Here is a 19,249-nt window from a genome sequence, read left to right as displayed (position 1 = left end):
GCAAGAATTTTGATTTAAAGCGCTAAATATCAATAGTACACGGAGAGAAAAGAATGAAAATTTTTCCAATTTTGCTTAGAATAAATTCCGTTGTTGACATAACAAGTTTTCCTCTGTCACCATAGAAAATTTTACTAGAAAAAAATGGGAATATAACGATATTTTATAGAAATTTGACCCACATATTATAGGGATGTCTTCTATATTACCATTAGAAAAATTTCCATGGAGACATAGAAAAATTCCTCTGTTAACATTCCTGAAATTCTTATATCGAGACGGGTATTTTTACTATGTCAGCATAGAAGTTTTTCCTATGTTACCAAAGTAATTTCTTCTATATTAACGAAGGAATTTTTCCTAGGTTAGCAAAGAAAAAATTCCTCTGTTAACTTAGGAAATATTTCACATTGGCGGAATAAAAATAACTATGCTGCATAGGAAAAGTCCACAAGAAACTAAAACCAAGAAAATACCAAATATTTGAGTCATTATTATTATTTAGGTAAAGGTTTTAAGGTAAACGAAAATACTTTCAAAGTTTTCGAAAAAATTTTGTGTAATTTAATTAAAATTTTTTTGTAGCACCTACCAATGAACAAATGTTTTTATAAATTCAATTAATATCAACATGTACGTAAAAGCCAATTACATCGTGTTTCCGACACTATATAATCATCAATTCAATTAATTAATAAAAAAAAAACATAATTTTACAAATATTTAATTTTCACATGTATGGGAATTTTTACTTTGTTGACATAGAAATAATTTCTATGTTAACATAAAAAATTTTCCCATGTTGACATTGAGGGATTTTCTACGTTATTAAAGGAATTTTTGCAATGTCGACATAGTCACAATTCACATGTTGACATAGTAAAACTTACAATGCTAACAAAGGAATTCCCCCTAAGCAAAATTGGAAAAATTCCCATTTTTTTCTCCGTGTAGTGAAATTTCATGTTGATAAGAGTTTTTTTTTTCATCTTTAAATTGAAATTCTGGATAAACTATCAGAGATATGATCAAATTTTACAGAAATAAATTTACAGCAAATTTAGTTTTCTACAAATGAGGTCCTTTGACTTTTTTCCCTCCTCTTGATAGTTTATGGTTTACATGGAAAATACTAAAAAATTAAAAATTTAGATTTTTTTGTTTTCAATTTTTGAAAAAAATCTTCTCTAAAGTTATAAAATTTCACAAATTTAAATAAGTACTTACTTTAAGTAATTTCCGAAAGTAAGATAGAACAAAAAAAATTTCACTTAAAATTTCACACACGGTTGAAGAACCGAAATTTTTTTTTTTTAATTTGAAAAATTAAAAAAAATCAGGACTTCTATCAACAGAGATGTTGATTGGAAGAGGAATGAAGCGCGAATAAACGAAGTCCTGATAAAAATGAACTTTCTTGGACGCAAGCGTCAAAGTCTCGATTTGCTCATATATATGATGAATGCTTTTCGCATCAGACATCCATACGTTTATAATTACTATACAGGTGTTAGTTTATATCCTGTATAAACTCATTTAAATTAACTTTCCATTAAGTCGTTAAATTCTTTTGCTTCCACTCTATCTCCGCCTAAAAAATTCAAATTTAAAATTATATTTTTGCGCAAACTCAGTATTTGTGTCCTTGAAGTACTCAAATTAAAATAACCTGTCTCAAAAAGGAAATTTTTGACCTGCAACCTATAGGGTAAAATGGGCCATGTAAATTAATTAATAAGTTGATTAACTTTATTAAATATATTTTTATTGATAACAATGTAAAAAAATTTGATTATTAAAAATTTTTTAAACCCTTTTACAAAATATATATTGCTTTAATATAAATATATATATTTTTAAATAATTTATAACTTAGATTTTAGACTGGTCATTAATTTCTCCAGTTTCATGGCGACTTGTAAATTACCATCGATCTTTAATTTGCCCATCATGAATGCGCTTGCGGGTTTTAGTTTGCCAGAGAACATGTCAAAGAAGTTGTTGGCTTCCATTGTCAACACTGCGTCAGCTGGATGAGACGGCTTGCCTTTTTCTAACGCTCCGTTACCAGTTTTCAAGTCTAGGAACCATGTTGCAGGATTATCACCTGAAACAATATAGTAATAGAGTTTAATAAAAAAATTAGTTTCACTGATGAATTTCTGGGTCAATTTCCTCTAGTTTAAGTACCCACATCACTATATTTCAATACACTAAAAATATGATTAATTTAATTCATGATTAAATCAATTTATGACCTTCTGATCATAACCTATCGTAGTTGGTACTCATTTTAAGCGTAATTTTATCAACTTGAAGAATATTATAAGTACTTTACTCTAAAAAAATTTTAGCACAACAATAACACAGAAAAACGTGTTCGGTAGCGACTAATTGATGATTGAATCAATGAATTTATCATTTGATCGTTTTATAGGAGTGTGGGTACTCATTCAACGCGGAATCGCGTCAAGCACAAGAATCCAACCTTCATTTCTTGATAAAAAATTTTCCGAACTCTAAACTAAAACTATTTACCAGAGCTTAAAATAATAATTACCTGTTATATTAAATTGATAAATTGCAGTTGTCTTTTTAACGAGATCGGCAGTCAAATTAGCTCTGATAGCAGTGAAAATAACATTTAAATCTTTTGAATTTTCATTAGCTTTAGGTTTTTTTGTCGGATCAAAAACAATGTGATTCGAGCCTTGGAAATCTTCTTCATCCAAGAAGAAATCTAGCATCAATTTGTCTTTGAATTCTGAAAATTTAATTTAGCCAATTGATGAAAAAAAAGAATTTTAATTTAAAATAATTAATAATAAAAAATAAATCGGACCTGGATTACAAGCGTAAGGAGTAAAATCAGTAATTCCTTCTTCTTTCAATATTTGTTCATCAACAATAAACCTTCCAGTAATCGACTTACTGTCCCTACAAAAAATAACGTAAGCCGCATCGGCAATAATGTCGGCTTTACGGCTTACATTAAACCCTTCTCCTCTCGTCAACATTTCAATGGCTGCCGTATGAATAGCTAGTCCATAAAAACAAAAAAATAGTTACTAAGGGACCTAACAGATGGTGCTGCTACCCGTTGGCAGCGCTAGCCTTCGGCTCGCGCCGCCAACGTGAGCCCAGCGGCAATCTATCATAGAAAAAAATTTTTTTTGTGATTAGTGGGTTAATCAGAGGTACCAGACGACTCTAGAAGCCTCAAGTAGTGAAAAAAATTTTAATTACCGGTTTTAGGCCAAAGTGCGTTGACGGCGATGCCATCTTTCTTAAATTCCTCGGCCATTCCCATTGCGCACATGGACATCCCGTACTTGGACAGAGTGTAAGCTAAATTACTTTGGAACCACTTGGGCTTCATACTCAGAGGGGGGCTTAGGTTTAGTATGTGAGGATTTGGACTTTTTTTTAAAAACGGTATGCAGGTTTTTGAAACGAGAAAAGTTCCGCGTGTGTTGATGTTGTTCATCAAATCGTATCTTTTCATATCAGTATCCAGAGTTGGGGTCAATGATATAGCACTCGCATTGTTGACCACGATGTCGATGCCCCCAAACTTGTTAACGGCCTCATTTACGGCAGCGACGACTTGAGCTTCGTCACGGACGTCGACCATGCAAGGAAGAGCCTTACCTCCAGCTTCTTCAACTACCAATATTTACTAAGATTAAAATTCTGGCTAAGCTATTGAGTTTAAGTGAAAAGTTAATCAGACCTTTTTTGTAGGGAATTTAATTCTCTACAAATTTATTTCTTATTACTTTTACGCTATCTTCAATAGTTTAATAGGTATTTAATTTATACTCCAAAAATGTTAATCAGTTCATTTTGACCACTAAAAAAACACATTAACTAAAATTGTAATTATTCTTAAACTATTAGAGTTACATAAAAAAATTAACCAATACTTTTTTGTAGTCAATTAAATTTTCTATAAAATTGTCTCTATACATTTTAGTCATAATTCCAATAGGTTGTCCGTAATTTAAATTAAAATAAAATATCGATCATTTGATTTATTTAAAAATTTACGATTCTGAAATTACCAGACAATTAAAAATTTCTGGATTTATTTTTTAAACAAACTAATAACAAAAAAAAATATGTACATGTAGGAAATTGAAAAAACTACAAGTGCAATTTTTTTTAATTTTTTTTTTTTTTTTAATTAATCGTTTTTAAAAAAATCCAAAAATTATTAGACGTCAGCTGACTTCAGTATCATAAAAATTTAGAGACTAGTTAATTAATTAATTAATAATTACCTTCTTTAGCAGCAGTATAAATAGTACCAGATAATTTAGGATGTGGTTCAGCAGTTTTTGCACAAATAACAATATTAGCACCATCTTTAGCTGCCTTTAATGCAATACTCTTTCCAATTCCTCTAGAAGCTCCGGTAATAAATAAAGTCCGCCCAGCTAATTTACTGAATTAATTATTTTAATCACTTATTACATATTAAAATATAATTATTTATAGTTCATAATTATACTTAGAGTCTAAGGTCAATGACATATAGCTGAGGAAATAAAAAAAAATACTTACCCTGTATTAGAAATCATTTTAAAAATATAAAATTTTAAATTTGAGGAAAATTTAATTTTCAGATTAATTAAAACAATCAGAGTAATTATTACTTGTTACTTGTTCCAAAGGTCGTAAACAAACTATTGTCACTTGAACTGTTTTTTTTTTTAATTCTTTCAGTATATAATACGTACAGTCGTGTACAGAAATTTTTTTTTTACTTCATTTTATGTCAAATGAACTTTGAACATTGACCTAAAAACGTTTCAGTTTAAAATTAAAAACGCGGGTTTGTATTTTTTGTTTGTTACAAATAATTAAAATAATTATTTATTGTTAATCTAATAATTAATTGAGGTTATCAAATATTTTTTTTATGATAAATAGTTCAAAATAAGTGCCGGTAACATATAGTGCGTTTTTATCGATTTGAATTTTTACCGCGAAAATTTAAATTTGTAATTATGACTTTTTAAAATTCGACAATTAATTAGTAAATTAATTTATGAGTGTGAATGTAGCAGACATGAGACAGTTTATAAATTTGAAATAAATAAATAAATTAATTAATTGAAATAATGAAATTTAAAAAAATGCGCGTACCGAATTTTCATTTATCTAAATACGCGTTTTAAAATTTTTTCTATTCAAATTTTGTTCGTTTACTCTGAAATTTAAAAAATTTTACAATTGTCAGCTAAATCCATAAATCTACACTCATAAATAAAATTTTTATAAATTTAAATTTCCGCGCGAAAAAAAAAAAATTGAATTTTTAATAAAAAAAAATTAATTAACGCAATTAATTAACATTTTCTTATAAATATATTAAACAAACGCTCAGTATTATTATATAAAATGACAGTACACAAAAAAAATTTATCATAACTATAATTATTCAGTTACCATAAAAAGTATTTAAAAAGTTTATAGGTTAAGTTGGTAGAAATACAAAAATAAAAAACAGTACAATCACGTAAATTATTTTTTATCAAACAATTAAAGTGACGTCCAAAGTATTATTAACTAAATAAGTATATTTCGATATATATTTTTATATTTTATTATAAATTACATAAAAAAAAAAAAAAAATAATAAGTAAAGTAAAAGTAATTACTAGTAATTTAAAAAATGGCTGAAAATGTGAGTCCAATAAAATATTTTTTGAGTGGAGGAGTTGGAGGAATTTTTACAGTAATAACTGGTCATCCTTTGGATACAATTAAGGTACGTTCATTTATTAAAATTAATTAATTTATTAGTTTTACTAAATTAATTAAATTTAAAAAAATCAGGTCCGACTCCAGACGGCTACGGGAGCAAACGGAGTCCCTTTGTACACCGGGACCTGGGACTGTACCAAGAAAATTTGGATCAATGAAGGCTTCAGGGGATTTTATAAAGGTAATTAATTAATTAATCAATTGATGAATTAAATTGTTAATAAAATAATTATTTAAGGAATGGGAGCGCCGTTGTGTGGAGTCGCGCCAATTTTCGCAATAAGTTTCCTGGGATTTGGTCTGGGGAAGCGGCTGCAGCAAACTTCCAAGGACCAGCAGCTAACTGCGATCCAGCTGTTCAACGCAGGAGCCTTCAGTGGAGTCTGCACGACGGCTATAATGGCGCCTGGGGAACGGATTAAATGTCTGCTCCAAATCCAGCATGGCAAAGACAGTGTTAAATATAATGGTCCGGTTGACTGTATCAAGCAGCTGTACAGAGAGGGTGGGATCAGGAGTATTTACAAAGGGACTGCTGCTACTTTGTTGAGAGGTTGGTTATAATTGATGACCCTAGAGGTCTTAGAGAAATTTTTTAGTCGACTCATAATGCGAAGCATTAGAGAGTGCTTTTCGATCAAAAATTGTTGGATTTTTGATTAGTTGGATTTTAAGAATTGTTATTTTTATTTATTTAGGACCTTGTGGGTCTTTGCAAATTTTTTTAAAAATATTTTCTAGAATATGTCTTAAAAATTTTTTGCCATCATGTAGGTCCTCTAAGACCTTTAAAAAAAATTATTATAATTTCCTAGAATTTCTAATCTTAAAAAAAGTTTAATTATAATCTAGGATTCCTGAGGTCTTTAAAAAATTATAATTCCTTGAAAGTTCTGAGATCCTAGAAAAATTAAAATCATCATTTAGGAGCTTTCGAATTCTTTTTTAAATATTTCAATTTCCTAGAATTTTTTATCTTATAAATTATTCTTATTATCATGTAAGATCTCTAACATCGTTCGAGAAAATCATTCTTATTTCTCTACATGGGGAGAAAAAAATAGGAATTTTTCAAATTTTGCTTAAGGCAAATTCCTTTGTTGTCGTTGTAAGTTTTACTATGTCAATATATGAATTGTAACTATGTCACATAGAAAATTTTACATTGTTACATACGAATTATTTCTATGTCAACAATGAAAATTTTTTTATACCAACATTGGAAAATTAACTATGTAATATAGGAATAATTCCTACGTAGACATTTCAAAAATTCATGTGTTAACATGAATGAAATTCCTTTAATAACGTAGGAAATCCTTTAATGTCAACATGGGAAAATTTTATATGTTAACAAAGAAATTATTCCTATGGTAACAAAGTAGAAATTCCCATATATGTAAAAATGGAATATTTGTAAACCAATGGTTTTTTTACGTAATTAATTAATCGAATTCATGATTAGACACTGTCGCAAACACGATATAATTGACTTTTACGTACATGTTTATATTAATTGAAGTTATAAAAACATTTGTTCATTGGTAGGTGCTACAAAAAAAAATCAAATTAAATTACAAAATTTTTTCGAAAGCTTTGAAAGTTTATTTTCGTTTACCTTAAAACCTCACACGTCTCTATTTTATTGCTTTAAGGCCTAAATAATAATAATGACTAAAATATTTGGTATTTTGTTGGTTTTAGATTCTTGTGAACTTTTCCTATGCAACATAGCAATTTTTTCTATGTTCACATAAAAACTTTTCCTATGTCAACATAGTTCGTTTTATTCCGTCAACGTGAAATATTTCCTATATTAACAGAGGAATTTTTTCTTTGCCAACCTAGGAAAAATTCCTCCGTCTATATAGAAGAAATTACTTTAGTAACATAGGAAAAACTTCTATGCTGACATAGTAAAAATACCCGTCTCGATATAGGAATTTCAGGAATGTTAACAGAGGAATTTTTCTATGTCTCCATGGAAATTTTTCTAATGGTAATATAGAAGACATCCTTATATGTGGGTAAAATTTCTATAAAATATCGTTATATTCCCATTTTTTTTAGTAAAATTTCCTATGGTGACAGAGGAAAACTTTTTATGTCAACAAATGAATTTCCTCTCAGCAAAATTGGAAAAATTCCCATTCTTTTCTCTGTGTGTAGAACATTTACAGTCTTCAAAAAATTTTTATCATTTCTAGTACTCCTAAAGTCTTTAAAAAATATTATTTTAATTTCCTAAATCGCTAAGGTCTTGGAGATAATTCTGATTATTATCTGAGAGCTTCAGTTTTTTTATTTTTATTTAAAATTTCTAAAATATTTGTCCGAGAAAAATTTTTACCATCATCTAAGACAAAGAATCTTAAAGAAATTTAACAAATTCTAGATGTACCTGCAAGCGGAATGTATTTCATGACCTACGACCTAATTCAACGATTACTAGCCAAAGAAGACAAGAAACTCTCACTTCTGTCCACAATTTTCGCCGGCGGATGCGCCGGTATCGTCAACTGGATCGTTGGGATGCCTCCGGATGTCATAAAAAGTCGCCTGCAAACGGGTAATTTAATCACTAGCACTCCCCTTTTCTGCCCACTCAATAAATTAATAAATAAAATTAATTTTCAGCACCTGAAGGAATGTACAAAGGCGTCGGCGATGTCTTCAGACAACTGATCGCCTCCGAAGGAATCCGCGGGCTCTATAAAGGCATAACTCCCGTAATGCTCCGCGCATTTCCCGCCAACGCCGCCTGCTTTCTAGGCTTTGAGCTCGCAATTAAAATTCTAAATTTTGCTGCACCAAATTTGTAACCTCTTCCTCTATCTACCTCATATTTTTTGCTTTTCTTACAAATATAAGAATATAAATATATAAATATAAATTGTATATAAATTATATTAATTGGTTTATATTTTCTATGAAAAATTTTATAAAAAATTTCTTTTATTAACTCGTATTTTTAAATACATTGTAATAAAATAAATTTCAAGGCATTTTTTAAGCTGTGATGTCTTATTATTTCAAATATATATATATATATATATATATATATATATATATATATATATATATATATATATATATATATTTATCTACTAGTGGAATGAAAAAAAAATATTTTTAAAGCTTTGGATTTAATAAAATTAATTCTAATAAATAAATAAATAAATAAATTATTTAGCGCGTAAATCTATAACTTCTATTTCTGCTGTTGATTCAAATTTGCAATGCTGCGCATGCTGTAAATAAATAATTTTATTATTTGTTATTATTTATTTGAAATTAAAAGATTTTTAATTAAAGCGGGAAAATTTGAATCGGATTATTTGAGGTTTGGGTTTTTTGTGAACAGAAAAAATATTTTAATCCGGGAAAAGATTTGGAAACAGACCGAAAGTAAGAAAATGGTTGGGGTATAATGGACGGGGATTAAGTTTATAAGTAAATTATAAAATAATTACCGTGTAAAGAGTTTTTTCATTTGGATGCGGGTGAAACCCGGACTCGCGGCATCGCGCGATAAAATTTAATCCGTGCTCTGTTAACATAAAGTACCCGGTTCTGAAAATAATTAATTTAATAATTAGTAAGTCTAGATTTGGATCTGGATTAAAATTCTTGATACAAATATTTTTTTATGAAATTATTCATTTTTACTGGTAATTTTTTAGACTCACTCGTCATATTTAGGTGCGCAGACAATAGCAATTGCTTCGGACATCATTAATTGATAAGCACAATGAGTATGAAGATCAACACTTGATAGGAATGCCGTCTGAGTTGGATGAGTCTGAAATAATTTATAGATATATTTATTTCCAATAAAATAACTCTTTGAATTTTGATTTTTGGTCAAAAGTGATAAGAACTTTTTTTTAGCAAATCGAATTTTCTACAAACAAGGTATTAATAATTTTTCATGTAAACTCAATATTTTCACCACAATTTTGATTTCAAGAGAAAAAAAAATAAATTTAATTTAAAATTTTTTCATGTTTAAATTTTAATTCCTGCCAAAATATCGAAGTTATCATAAAATCGTACATGAAATGTTTTGTAGCTTATAAAATTCTCTACAAAAAACATCCGATCGTTTTTGGTAAAACTCTATAATTTAGTGACGAATAAATGGTATAAAATAAAAAAGTTAAATCATGGAAAATTATTAAAAATTTTTTGACTCATGACAGTGCAATAAATAAAAATAAATAAGTATATGTAATGATATAATTAAACTAATAGTCAACCATTGTTGAGATTGGAATGAATGCACTTCCTCTTGCATACGTCATCATAAATATCGGCTATAATTTATGTTTTTTTTTATTTTACATCAAATTTTTGCGATATAAATACAAGAGAACGCTAATTCATGTCACAGTACAACAAATAAATTTTTACTTTGTTTTTTTTTAATTGAGTGAAAAAAAAAAAAATTTTAATATGAAGTCAATAATTATCTTGGGTGTTTTGCTGGTCGTTTTTATATCCGTAAGTTAATCTACTAATTAATCAATTAATTAATTAGTTAATTATCTTTTAAATTTGGTAAAAATAAATAAAACATTTTGTTTTTAATTTAAAAAATAAGGCGGAAGCTAAGTCGGTACAGAAACGGGAATGTCCATTTAGGAAACCATTTGAAGCAAACGCACCTAAATGTATGGACAAAATATCTGAAGGTATATAAAATATACATTTAAGTATATGAATATCTATTTTATTAAATAAAAAATTGATACGGTATCGACACCAGTCGATATCGTAACAAAAAAACTCGTAGAAATCTAATTAATTCTAATAAAAAAAATTATTAAAATTTTTTTTTATATACTTCATATACTAATTAACAATATTTAATTCAGTTTTTATTTTTATTTAAGCCCTACATTAAAAAAAAATTTTTTTTCAAGTCAAAAATTTTACTGAAATTAAAATAAGCTTCGGCTTCTCTAAGACTTGACTTAAAATTTTATGAATTCTTGTAAAAAAAAAAAATGATGGTTAGTTTTTTTTTTATACTTCAAGAAGTAATTAACAACATGCAATACTATTTTAATTTTTATTCCAACCCCGTATCCGAAAAAAAAATTTTCTAAGTCCAAAATTCTATTGACATGAAAATCGTATTCGGCCTTTCAAATACGAGATTTGAAACCTTATAAATTCTGATGAAAAAAATAAGAAAAAAATTTTCTTTTATACTTTAAAGACTAATTCATAATACCTCAACTTAATTACAATTTTAATTTTAATTTTTGTACCAAAAAAAAAAAAAATTATTTAACAGAAAACATGGGCCATATGATGCAAGGCAATTTGGACAATGACGAAATCCGTTGTTTCGTTGGCTGCGTATTCGAAAACGCCGGTTTTGTGAGTAAACTAAATAACCAACTAATTAAATAAGATAAATTATTAATTAATTATAATTAATAATTTTTAGGTGAAAGATAACAGAGTTCAAATGGACAAACTTAGAGAAGCCGTTGACAATTTCGTTGATGATTACAAGTATTCAAAAGACATTGGCGACAAAGTTTACGGAGTTATCAGCGATTGTGCCTCTCAAGGTTAATTTAGTTCTTGCTTAATTACTTTATTACTAATGGTATTCATTTTTTTAATTATTTATACTTAATTGCAGCCGAAAAAGGAGCAAACAATTGCGAAGTTGCGGCAAACCTCCTTATCTGTTTCAAGACCAACAACAAGTTCACATAATTTACTAAATAATTATTGGGACCTAGGCCTAAGTGAATTAAAAACTTGGTCAGATCTTTCGATGATGAGAAAAATGTATAAAGAATTGTAATTTAAAATTTAAAAAAATGTGACAAAAAAAATAATGGGCAAATTAAAGGATAATTAATTTTTATTCATATTAACCTGGATTTTGTTATCAGTTGTCATTATTATTGACAATAAATTGTGCAATAGACAAATGGATGTTATGTAAATAAAAATATGATTCATCATCTTCTTCAAAAAATTTAAATACGGAGTAATTATTTTACTATCGCGATCAATATCTCGGTAATTACTGAGTTTAGGTACTGAGTCATAAGGATCTTTTTTGTGCAGAATTTAATTCTCTACAAAATTAGTGATGACTCATCACTATAATGAATAGTTTTGTCGAATTCTTCACAGTTGAGCGAAAATTTTAATTTTAAGTAATTACTTTTGTATAGAAACCAACTAAAATTAGATGATTAATTTTTTAACCTTCGGATTTAAATTCTGGATAAAGGATTAGAGTTACGGTAAAAACGTACTCGGACAATTTTGTAGATAATTAAATTCTCTTTAAAAAAAAGTCCTCATTACTTTTGAGCCCAAGCCAATACTTGGCTCAGAAAATTACAAATAGAAATACTCACGTGAATCCATCCGAGAGTAATTAGATCATGTTGGTCTTGATAGTCAAAAATTTCTTCTTCATTGTGCGTCAGACAGGAGTCAGAGGATCCACTTTGCTTCGGGATCAACAAGTGCGTGATAGTTAGCCTATTTAATTGTAATTTTCCAGCCAAAATGCCGCAAGTCTCTTTATTGCTAACAGTATTGACATAAGCCAGCGTTAAAAATTCTCTGATTATTTTTGTCGGGACAATAATATCTCTCAGACCTTTCTTGTCTTCAGACAGCTTGTTCAAGTCATCTGGTAATTGCACAGTACTGTAAAAAAATTAAATTACTCATAAATAAATTACCCACTAATTAATTAATAAAATAGTTACCATTTTTTTTCAAACTCTGCGGGTTTCTCTTTATCATTTTTCACCCGCTCTTTTTCTTCTTCAATATATTTTATTGCTTCTAATTTAAATTTAGCTTTCAACTGAGCCTTCAATTGCTCAACGACCGGCAGAGTTTCACGAAGTAATTTTTGATTGTCTGCTTTATCTTTAGCTTTTATTGTATTATATTGCGGATGTTTGTTTATTTTTTCTAAAAAAATTCTGAAAAAAAAAAAAAAAAAAAATTATTCGTTTTTTTATTCAGAATAAATAATTTGTAGCCGACTTTGTATCGCTTCCTACGTAAAGAAAAATTAATTTTCATTAAAATAAGCCCTCGTTTATTAAAACCGGCCTAGAAAAAAACTTTTTTAAGTCAAAAACTAAACTTCCTTTAACGTGCGCGGTCGTGAATTAAAATCCTGCCCACAGTATTACAAAAAAAAAAAAAAAAAAAAAATTCTTTAAAGTCGTAAATCACTAAATATCTTTATAGTCTTTGTATTTGTATAAATTTATAAATTAATGACATTTAAAAAAATAAAAAAATTGACTTACGTTAAAAATTTGTGGTACAAAAAATAAGCGGCCTCTAAATCGCCTTCAACTCTATATGTATTTGCCATCCTTATCATTTCGACACCTGAACGATAGTATCTATAAATAAATAAATTAATTAATTTATAATAGTTAATGATTAATAAAAATAAACAACAATAATTACTTAAGTGGAGGTACGGCAAATTTGACTTCAACAGTGGCAGCTCTTTCTGCAATATATTTAATCCTGGCTTCAGGATCTCCCATTAAATGTTTTCCCATTGTCTCCATTATTTGTTTACGTATATATATGTATTATAAATAAATATAAAAAAATTAATTACTATAAATTTACATGTCAGGAATTATCATTCATTATAAAAAAACAATATTTGAAATTTCCAATTGAATCAGAAATTTAAATATTAGTTATTAAAATATATACACTTTATACAATAAACATATTTAATGTTTACATATATCTTATTACTTTCGTAAATATATAAAATATATAACAATAGTTGTTGTTATAAAATAATATTGGGTTACATTTATTCATACAGCGCGCAGGCGCTGGCCATTTTGAATTTTTAAGTTATGGCGAGAAAATTAAAAAAAATGTTTATTTAAAATTTTAAATTATAAACCAAGTTTCTGGACTTTTTTTTATGTAAAACTGATGGTTTAATTTTCAAACATATTTCATATGAATTTTTATTTTGCCCTAAAATTTTTAAAAAATTTTTCTGCAAAAAAAATTAACTGAAATTCCCGTTGGGAAGTTGCCACCAGCAGATAAATTAAAAATATATATTATTTGTTCTCAGAATTTTTATCACATCATCATTTCCTACATACGTTACTCACTCAATCAGCTGTTGCATAAAAAAAAAAAATAATAACAACAATACCAGGAAAAGATGACAGAAAAATAAAGAAAAAAAAATGATTATTCCTTTCACTTCAGCTAACGGGTAAAATTGCTTCACATTTTTAACTTTCCCTCGGACCTCAGACCGAAGATGAGCTGGTTCTTAAAGATAAATAATAAAAATAATTATTTAAAATGTTTATTAAGTTGGTTAATTATTTTAACTTTTTGTAAATAAAAAAAGGCGGAATTTTTAAATTTAAATTTTATGTAAACATAATCTTGATTTAATTAAGTCATTCTCTTATCTGACAATTGTTTAAACATTTAAAATAAAAAAAATGTGCGTGTAATCATTATCGTCCAGTAACTCGGTGATAAAATAAAATAAATTAGCTACAGCGAGAAAATAAAGAATGGAGCGAAATATTAAAACGGAAAAATTAATAGATGATGAAGTGGGTGGTGATGATGGTGAAAATGTTAAAAAAAATGATAATAAAACGGTGATGATTGTTTTCTTCTCGCTGATAATCGATTTATTGGCATTCACGATGATTTTGCCTTTAATGCCGGCTCTGATGGACTACTACAAGGAAACTGATAAACAAGGACTCTATTCTTGGCTCATGGGCAGTGTCAAGGGCATCCAAGAAATTTTAAAAGCGCCTGATAAATTCAGCAGCGTTTTATTTGGCGGTAAATATATTTTTTTCTTCCGCAAGATAATTTGTAGTTTCCGCTGTTAACGTCCCGGTACGAGTTTGAAAAAAATTTTTTGAATTACTTGTTCTGACAAGGAGGATAATAAAATTTATGAAAAATAACGAATAAAATTTTTTTGAAACTTTAGGCACGAAATTTGAAATTTTTGAATTTCGTGGTTTGAGAAATTTTTTAGAAAAAAATTTAGTTATACTAACCGTCAGTTGTTCGGCAATGAAGTGCAGGTAATTTATGAAAGAAACGAAATAAATTTTTTTGAAACTCCTGAGATGAAATTTGAAATTTTTGAATTTCGCGGGCCGAGAAATTTTTGAGGAAAAAATTTATTTTTTCTTCAAATTACTTGTTCTGGAATGGGGGATAGTAAAATTTATGAAAAAGAACGAGTAACATTTTTTTGAAACTTTAGGCACGAAATTAAAAATTGTTGAATTTCGCGGGCTGAGAAAATTCTTAAAGAAAAAATGTATTTTCATTTAAAATTTTTGTTCCGCAAAGAGGAGTAATAAAATTTATGGAACAAAAATTTAAAACTTTGTATTATCGCAGCACGAAAAAATTCTGAAATTTTGAAGTTATGAGAAAATTTTTTGATCTAGGGAATAAAAGAAGGATGAGAAAAAATGAAAATAAATAATTTTACTGTAATGAGAAACAAGATAATGAGTTTAAGTTAAAATCATTAAAATTTTGAATTCCAGGTTTTTTGGGTTCCATGTTCTCGTTTATGCAGTTTCTGTCAATGCCAATTGTCGGCGCACTGTCAGATGTCTACGGAAGAAAGCGTATGATGATTATTTGTCTGACTGGAATATCATTGTCTTACTTGCTGTGGGCAGTTTCAAATAATTTTTTGATTTTCGTGCTGGCGCGATTTGTCGGTGGTATCAGCAAAGGGAATGTCAGTCTAGCGATGGCGATAATTACCGATGTGACGACGCCCAAGACACGGGGCAAGTCCATGGTAATACACTGGCCACCTTTCAAAAATAATAATTTGAATATTTGGTTAACTGATTAACTGATTGCTGGATTTTTAGGCACTCGTCGGAATAGCCTTCTCGATAGGATTCATCTTGGGACCGATCGTCGGGGTTACTTTCACAAGAATAAACAGCGGGTCAGGATACTGGTACTTTTATCCGGCGCTCTTTGCATTTTTATTGTCAATTGTCGACTTGGTTTATTTTATTTACTCCTTCGAAGAAACGCTGTCGGTTAAAAGACGGGCTAAATCTTTAGCTCGAGGAATTTCCGGCGCATTTATTTATATTAATCCACTGGATTTGTTTCAATTTAATGGTGTAACTGGTCTTACACCACACGGTAATTTTTTTTTTTTTAATTTCATTAATATCAATTTTTTTTTTTCTTATGTCCAAGTTTTAAATTTTGATAAAAAAAAAATAACTGTAGGAGAGAGCGAGTCTCTATTTGAAAATTTATTCAAAACTTTATTTTTTTTTATTTGGTGTTAATCCATTATTTGTAACTGTTTTTTTTATAATTTTTCAAAAATTTTTTTTCTTTTTGATATTTTTTTCCGAAACTAAATGAAATTTTTGCTTTAAATGTTACTAAAAATATATTAATTTTTAATGAATAGAAAAACAGCCCCCCCCCCCCCCCCCGCCTAATTAAGAAAAATGATTTAATTCATGCAAAGTGTATATCTATATTAGGGTACTTCTTTTGAAACGAACTTTTGATAATAGTGAAGAAACGGCTCATCTTACGAAAAATATGTATAGTACCAATCTTTTTGGAAATTTTACCCTCTACAAAATTACTCATGACACTTATATTGCTAAAGTGGACTGTTTATGAGATACATGCATTTTAGGATTTTATAGTAAAAAAGAGTATTATAGTAAGCTTACAATTTTTTTTACTGTAAAATGTTAAAATGCATGTATCTCATAAACAGTGCACTTTAGCAATATAAGTGCCATGAGCAATTTTGTAGAGGGTAAAATTTCCAAAAAGATTGGTACTACACAATAAAAAATATTGTGTATCTGTGTTAAAAACGGTCCGTGTTAAAATTTTTGTGTTGATTATTTTATGTCAAATCAACGCAATTCTTTGTGTTACTTTAAAATTTTTAATCGATTTACTCTTTAACACTTTAAAAGTGTTACTTACACGGAGAGAATTTTATGCAAAAAGTTACCATCACACTCGCGCACACATGTACACATGCGCACACTTACCCGCACAAATATACAGGCACATGGGCACCCTTACCCCCACGTGTTTACACACACTCTCGCGCACATACGCACATTTACCCGCAAACGTGCGCACACTTACCCGCGCATTCGCTCGCAAACACACACACACACACACATGCACATGGGTGCGCACACTCGCCCGCACACATGCACACACACATTCTTAGTTAAGAATTTTTACAACTTTGAATGGAAATAGTTAATAGGATAATAATCGATATTATCAACATTTATTAAGTGTTACTTTAAAATCAACACAAAAAAAGTGTTGAAATTTTAACACACTCTCTAAAAATGAATTAGTGAAATTTTCGCGAACCAGTGGATAGTCACTATTTCTACAGCTATAAGTATACCACTAATTCAACCAGTGGTATATACTTATAGCTGTTTTCCAGTGAATATTCACTAATTTGAAGTGAATTTCACTGATTCATTTTTAGAGAGCAAATAGTCTGTGTTGAAAAATAACACAAATATTGTGTGGACCGTTTCTAACACACAGATTGTGTTGATTTTAACACAATATTTTTTACCGTGTATACATATGTTTTGTAAGATGAGCCTTTTCTTCACTATTATCAAAAATAAATGAAAAAAGTGAAAAATTGACTTCAGAGCTGATACAATCGACATGGATCGAGTTAGAGCAATGCCGTTTTATACACTTCTAAAAAGCAACAAATAGTCTGCAAATAAATACTGGCTTCAATACGATAGCTTAAAATCGGGCTCAGTTATAGTAATTAAAAAAAAATAAGTTATTCGATTTACATGCTTTTTAAATATTAGGAAAACTTTATGCTCGAGAGGGAGTACTTAAAATTAAAATTAAGAGCCGAAATTTTCATGGAATTTTTTTTTTCAACATAAATAACAAAATTTTTGTGTATCCGCTAAAAAAAATAATGTTCGTTTCAAAAGAGATACCTTAATTTATATATTAGTTGATTCAAATTGTTTTGAATCATTTCAAATAATTTTTCTTAATCAGGGCCCTCGTCGAAAAAAAAAATTCATAATCTTTTAAAAATTTTATTTTTTAGAATTAAATAACTTACGAACACTTGGGTACAGTCATTTCTTATATTTATTTACCTACAGTGGACTAGAATTTACAATAACATTTTTAACTCACCATAAATTTGGATTCTCGAGTATGCAACAAGGATACATGTTCTTTGTAATGGGAATTATAATGGCGGTAATTCAGGGCTCATATGTACGACGAATACCTGCCGATAAAACACAATTTTACAGTAAATTTGTAAGTAATTATCTTATCGGCACTTGACTGATTTAATTAATTACATTTTTTTTTCTAGGGCCTTTGGCTAGTGATACCCGGATTTGTTATTATTGGCATAGCCTCCAGTATTGTTACACTCTATGTCGGCATAATTCTTTTTTCAGTTTGTTAGTTTATTTTTTAAAATTATTATTATCATTAATTAATGATCCAAGTTTTTAAATTTTTTAATTTATATCCAGCAACTTCAATGGCTGTGACGTGTATGATGACCATGGTATCAAAAATAGGACCAGAAAATCAAAAAGGAACAATAACTGGTATCTTTCGTTCTCTGGGGGCATTAGCTCGTAGTTGTGGACCAATAATTGCATCATTAGGTAATTGAATTAATTTTTTTTAATCAATAGATAGTTAGAAATTTTTTTCACTTTTTACCGATTTAGGGTAAAACAGAAGTCGGTACGAATAACTTTTTATCGGCTGAGAATTAATTAAAATAGTATTTTAATGTATAGGAAATGTTAAAATAATCATTTGTGGTCTTAATGAGCAGAAGAATTTTCATGATTAATTTTTATTTTTTTTTAGCATTCTGGAGTATCGGCAGTACACCGACTTATTTGATTGGTTCCTTTGTTCTTATTCTCCCGCCATTGATAGTCAACAAAGTAGCTCTGTAATAAAATAAAAATTTATAAGATTAATATTCTTATATATATTTTTTATATTTATATTTATATGTATATTATAAATATATTTTTAATAAAATTATTGAACTTAATTTATAAAACTGGGAGCGGGGATTGGAGAGTGTAATCTAGTTGGTAATTTTCGGAAAATCGTTTTCGTTTTTTAACTTCCCGCTAAGAAAATTTCAAATTTTCAAAAATTCGGGAAGTTATTGGTTTCGGTCCGATTTTCGAAAATCGAATTTCTAAGAGATCTTGACGTTTTGAGGTTCTAGAAAGCTATTCTGACTAAATTCAAAATGATGTCCGGGTGTATGTATGTATGTATGTATATATGTATGTATGTATGTATGTATGTAAATATCTGTAATTTTTGAACGAATGAACCGATTTGGATCGTCAAGGTGTCA

At 28.5% G+C, this 19,249-nt stretch overlaps 5 protein-coding genes across 5 annotated transcripts; 3 read left to right on the top strand and 2 right to left on the bottom strand.

Annotated features, from left to right (window-relative positions):
• Positions 1-1,743: 1,743 nt before the first annotated feature.
• LOC103570442 (hydroxysteroid dehydrogenase-like protein 2) lies at positions 1,744-4,925 on the bottom strand. Its single transcript, XM_008548190.3, has 6 exons — positions 4,567-4,925; positions 4,284-4,447; positions 3,247-3,666; positions 2,843-3,040; positions 2,561-2,764; positions 1,744-2,107 (listed from the first exon to the last, which is right to left on the bottom strand). The coding sequence occupies exons 1-6, from the start codon at positions 4,581-4,583 to the stop codon at positions 1,866-1,868; spliced, it is 1,245 nt and encodes a 414-aa protein (XP_008546412.1). The 5' UTR covers positions 4,584-4,925; the 3' UTR covers positions 1,744-1,865.
• LOC103570443 (mitochondrial carnitine/acylcarnitine carrier protein) lies at positions 4,757-8,789 on the top strand. Its single transcript, XM_008548191.3, has 6 exons — positions 4,757-4,837; positions 5,475-5,776; positions 5,845-5,953; positions 6,011-6,325; positions 8,168-8,341; positions 8,410-8,789. The coding sequence occupies exons 2-6, from the start codon at positions 5,681-5,683 to the stop codon at positions 8,592-8,594; spliced, it is 879 nt and encodes a 292-aa protein (XP_008546413.1). The 5' UTR covers positions 4,757-4,837; positions 5,475-5,680; the 3' UTR covers positions 8,595-8,789.
• Positions 8,790-8,894: 105 nt separating this feature from the next.
• On the bottom strand, positions 8,895-13,600 carry LOC103570445 (STAM-binding protein-like). Its single transcript, XM_008548192.3, has 7 exons — positions 13,252-13,600; positions 13,086-13,184; positions 12,528-12,749; positions 12,168-12,465; positions 9,462-9,574; positions 9,246-9,345; positions 8,895-9,023 (listed from the first exon to the last, which is right to left on the bottom strand). The coding sequence occupies exons 1-7, from the start codon at positions 13,356-13,358 to the stop codon at positions 8,958-8,960; spliced, it is 1,005 nt and encodes a 334-aa protein (XP_008546414.1). The 5' UTR covers positions 13,359-13,600; the 3' UTR covers positions 8,895-8,957.
• Positions 10,228-11,662, top strand: LOC128667682 (uncharacterized). Its single transcript, XM_053738841.1, has 5 exons — positions 10,228-10,275; positions 10,376-10,466; positions 11,075-11,160; positions 11,231-11,357; positions 11,432-11,662. Exons 1-5 carry the CDS (start codon positions 10,228-10,230, stop codon positions 11,506-11,508), a joined length of 429 nt encoding a protein of 142 aa, XP_053594816.1. The 3' UTR covers positions 11,509-11,662.
• Positions 13,601-13,939: 339 nt separating the features above from the next.
• Positions 13,940-18,830, top strand: LOC103570452 (major facilitator superfamily domain-containing protein 10). Its single transcript, XM_008548199.2, has 7 exons — positions 13,940-14,637; positions 15,366-15,628; positions 15,705-15,990; positions 17,945-18,165; positions 18,224-18,314; positions 18,390-18,527; positions 18,739-18,830. Exons 1-7 carry the CDS (start codon positions 14,355-14,357, stop codon positions 18,828-18,830), a joined length of 1,374 nt encoding a protein of 457 aa, XP_008546421.1. The 5' UTR covers positions 13,940-14,354.
• The last annotated feature ends 419 nt before the right edge of the window (positions 18,831-19,249 follow it).

The sequence above is a fragment of the Microplitis demolitor genome, chromosome 4 (genome assembly GCF_026212275.2).
Source record: "Microplitis demolitor isolate Queensland-Clemson2020A chromosome 4, iyMicDemo2.1a, whole genome shotgun sequence".
Taxonomy (NCBI): domain Eukaryota; kingdom Metazoa; phylum Arthropoda; class Insecta; order Hymenoptera; family Braconidae; genus Microplitis; species Microplitis demolitor.
This window is presented reverse-complemented; position numbering and strand designations above follow the sequence as displayed.

Coding starts and splice junctions, on each gene's coding strand:
- LOC103570442 (XM_008548190.3), bottom strand. Junction 3,041..3,246: donor CGCACTTTGGCCTAAAACCG/GTAATTAAAATT, acceptor TTTATGGACTAG/CTATTCATACGGCAGCCATT. Junction 2,765..2,842: donor TCCTTACGCTTGTAATCCAG/GTCCGATTTATT, acceptor TTAAATTTTCAG/AATTCAAAGACAAATTGATG.
- LOC103570443 (XM_008548191.3), top strand. CDS start 5,681: ATGGCTGAAAATGTGAGTCCAATAAAATATTTTTTGAGTGGAGGAGTT. Junction 5,777..5,844: donor ATCCTTTGGATACAATTAAG/GTACGTTCATTT, acceptor TAAAAAAATCAG/GTCCGACTCCAGACGGCTAC. Junction 5,954..6,010: donor CTTCAGGGGATTTTATAAAG/GTAATTAATTAA, acceptor TAATTATTTAAG/GAATGGGAGCGCCGTTGTGT.
- LOC128667682 (XM_053738841.1), top strand. CDS start 10,228: ATGAAGTCAATAATTATCTTGGGTGTTTTGCTGGTCGTTTTTATATCC. Junction 10,467..11,074: donor TATGGACAAAATATCTGAAG/GTATATAAAATA, acceptor ATTATTTAACAG/AAAACATGGGCCATATGATG. Junction 11,358..11,431: donor CAGCGATTGTGCCTCTCAAG/GTTAATTTAGTT, acceptor ACTTAATTGCAG/CCGAAAAAGGAGCAAACAAT.
- LOC103570445 (XM_008548192.3), bottom strand. CDS start 13,358: ATGGAGACAATGGGAAAACATTTAATGGGAGATCCTGAAGCCAGGATT. Junction 12,750..13,085: donor TTGTACCACAAATTTTTAAC/GTAAGTCAATTT, acceptor TTTTTTTTTCAG/AATTTTTTTAGAAAAAATAA. Junction 9,346..9,461: donor TGCGCACCTAAATATGACGA/GTGAGTCTAAAA, acceptor AATTATTTTCAG/AACCGGGTACTTTATGTTAA.
- LOC103570452 (XM_008548199.2), top strand. CDS start 14,355: ATGGAGCGAAATATTAAAACGGAAAAATTAATAGATGATGAAGTGGGT. Junction 18,166..18,223: donor CACAATTTTACAGTAAATTT/GTAAGTAATTAT, acceptor TTTTTTTTCTAG/GGCCTTTGGCTAGTGATACC. Junction 18,315..18,389: donor CATAATTCTTTTTTCAGTTT/GTTAGTTTATTT, acceptor ATTTATATCCAG/CAACTTCAATGGCTGTGACG.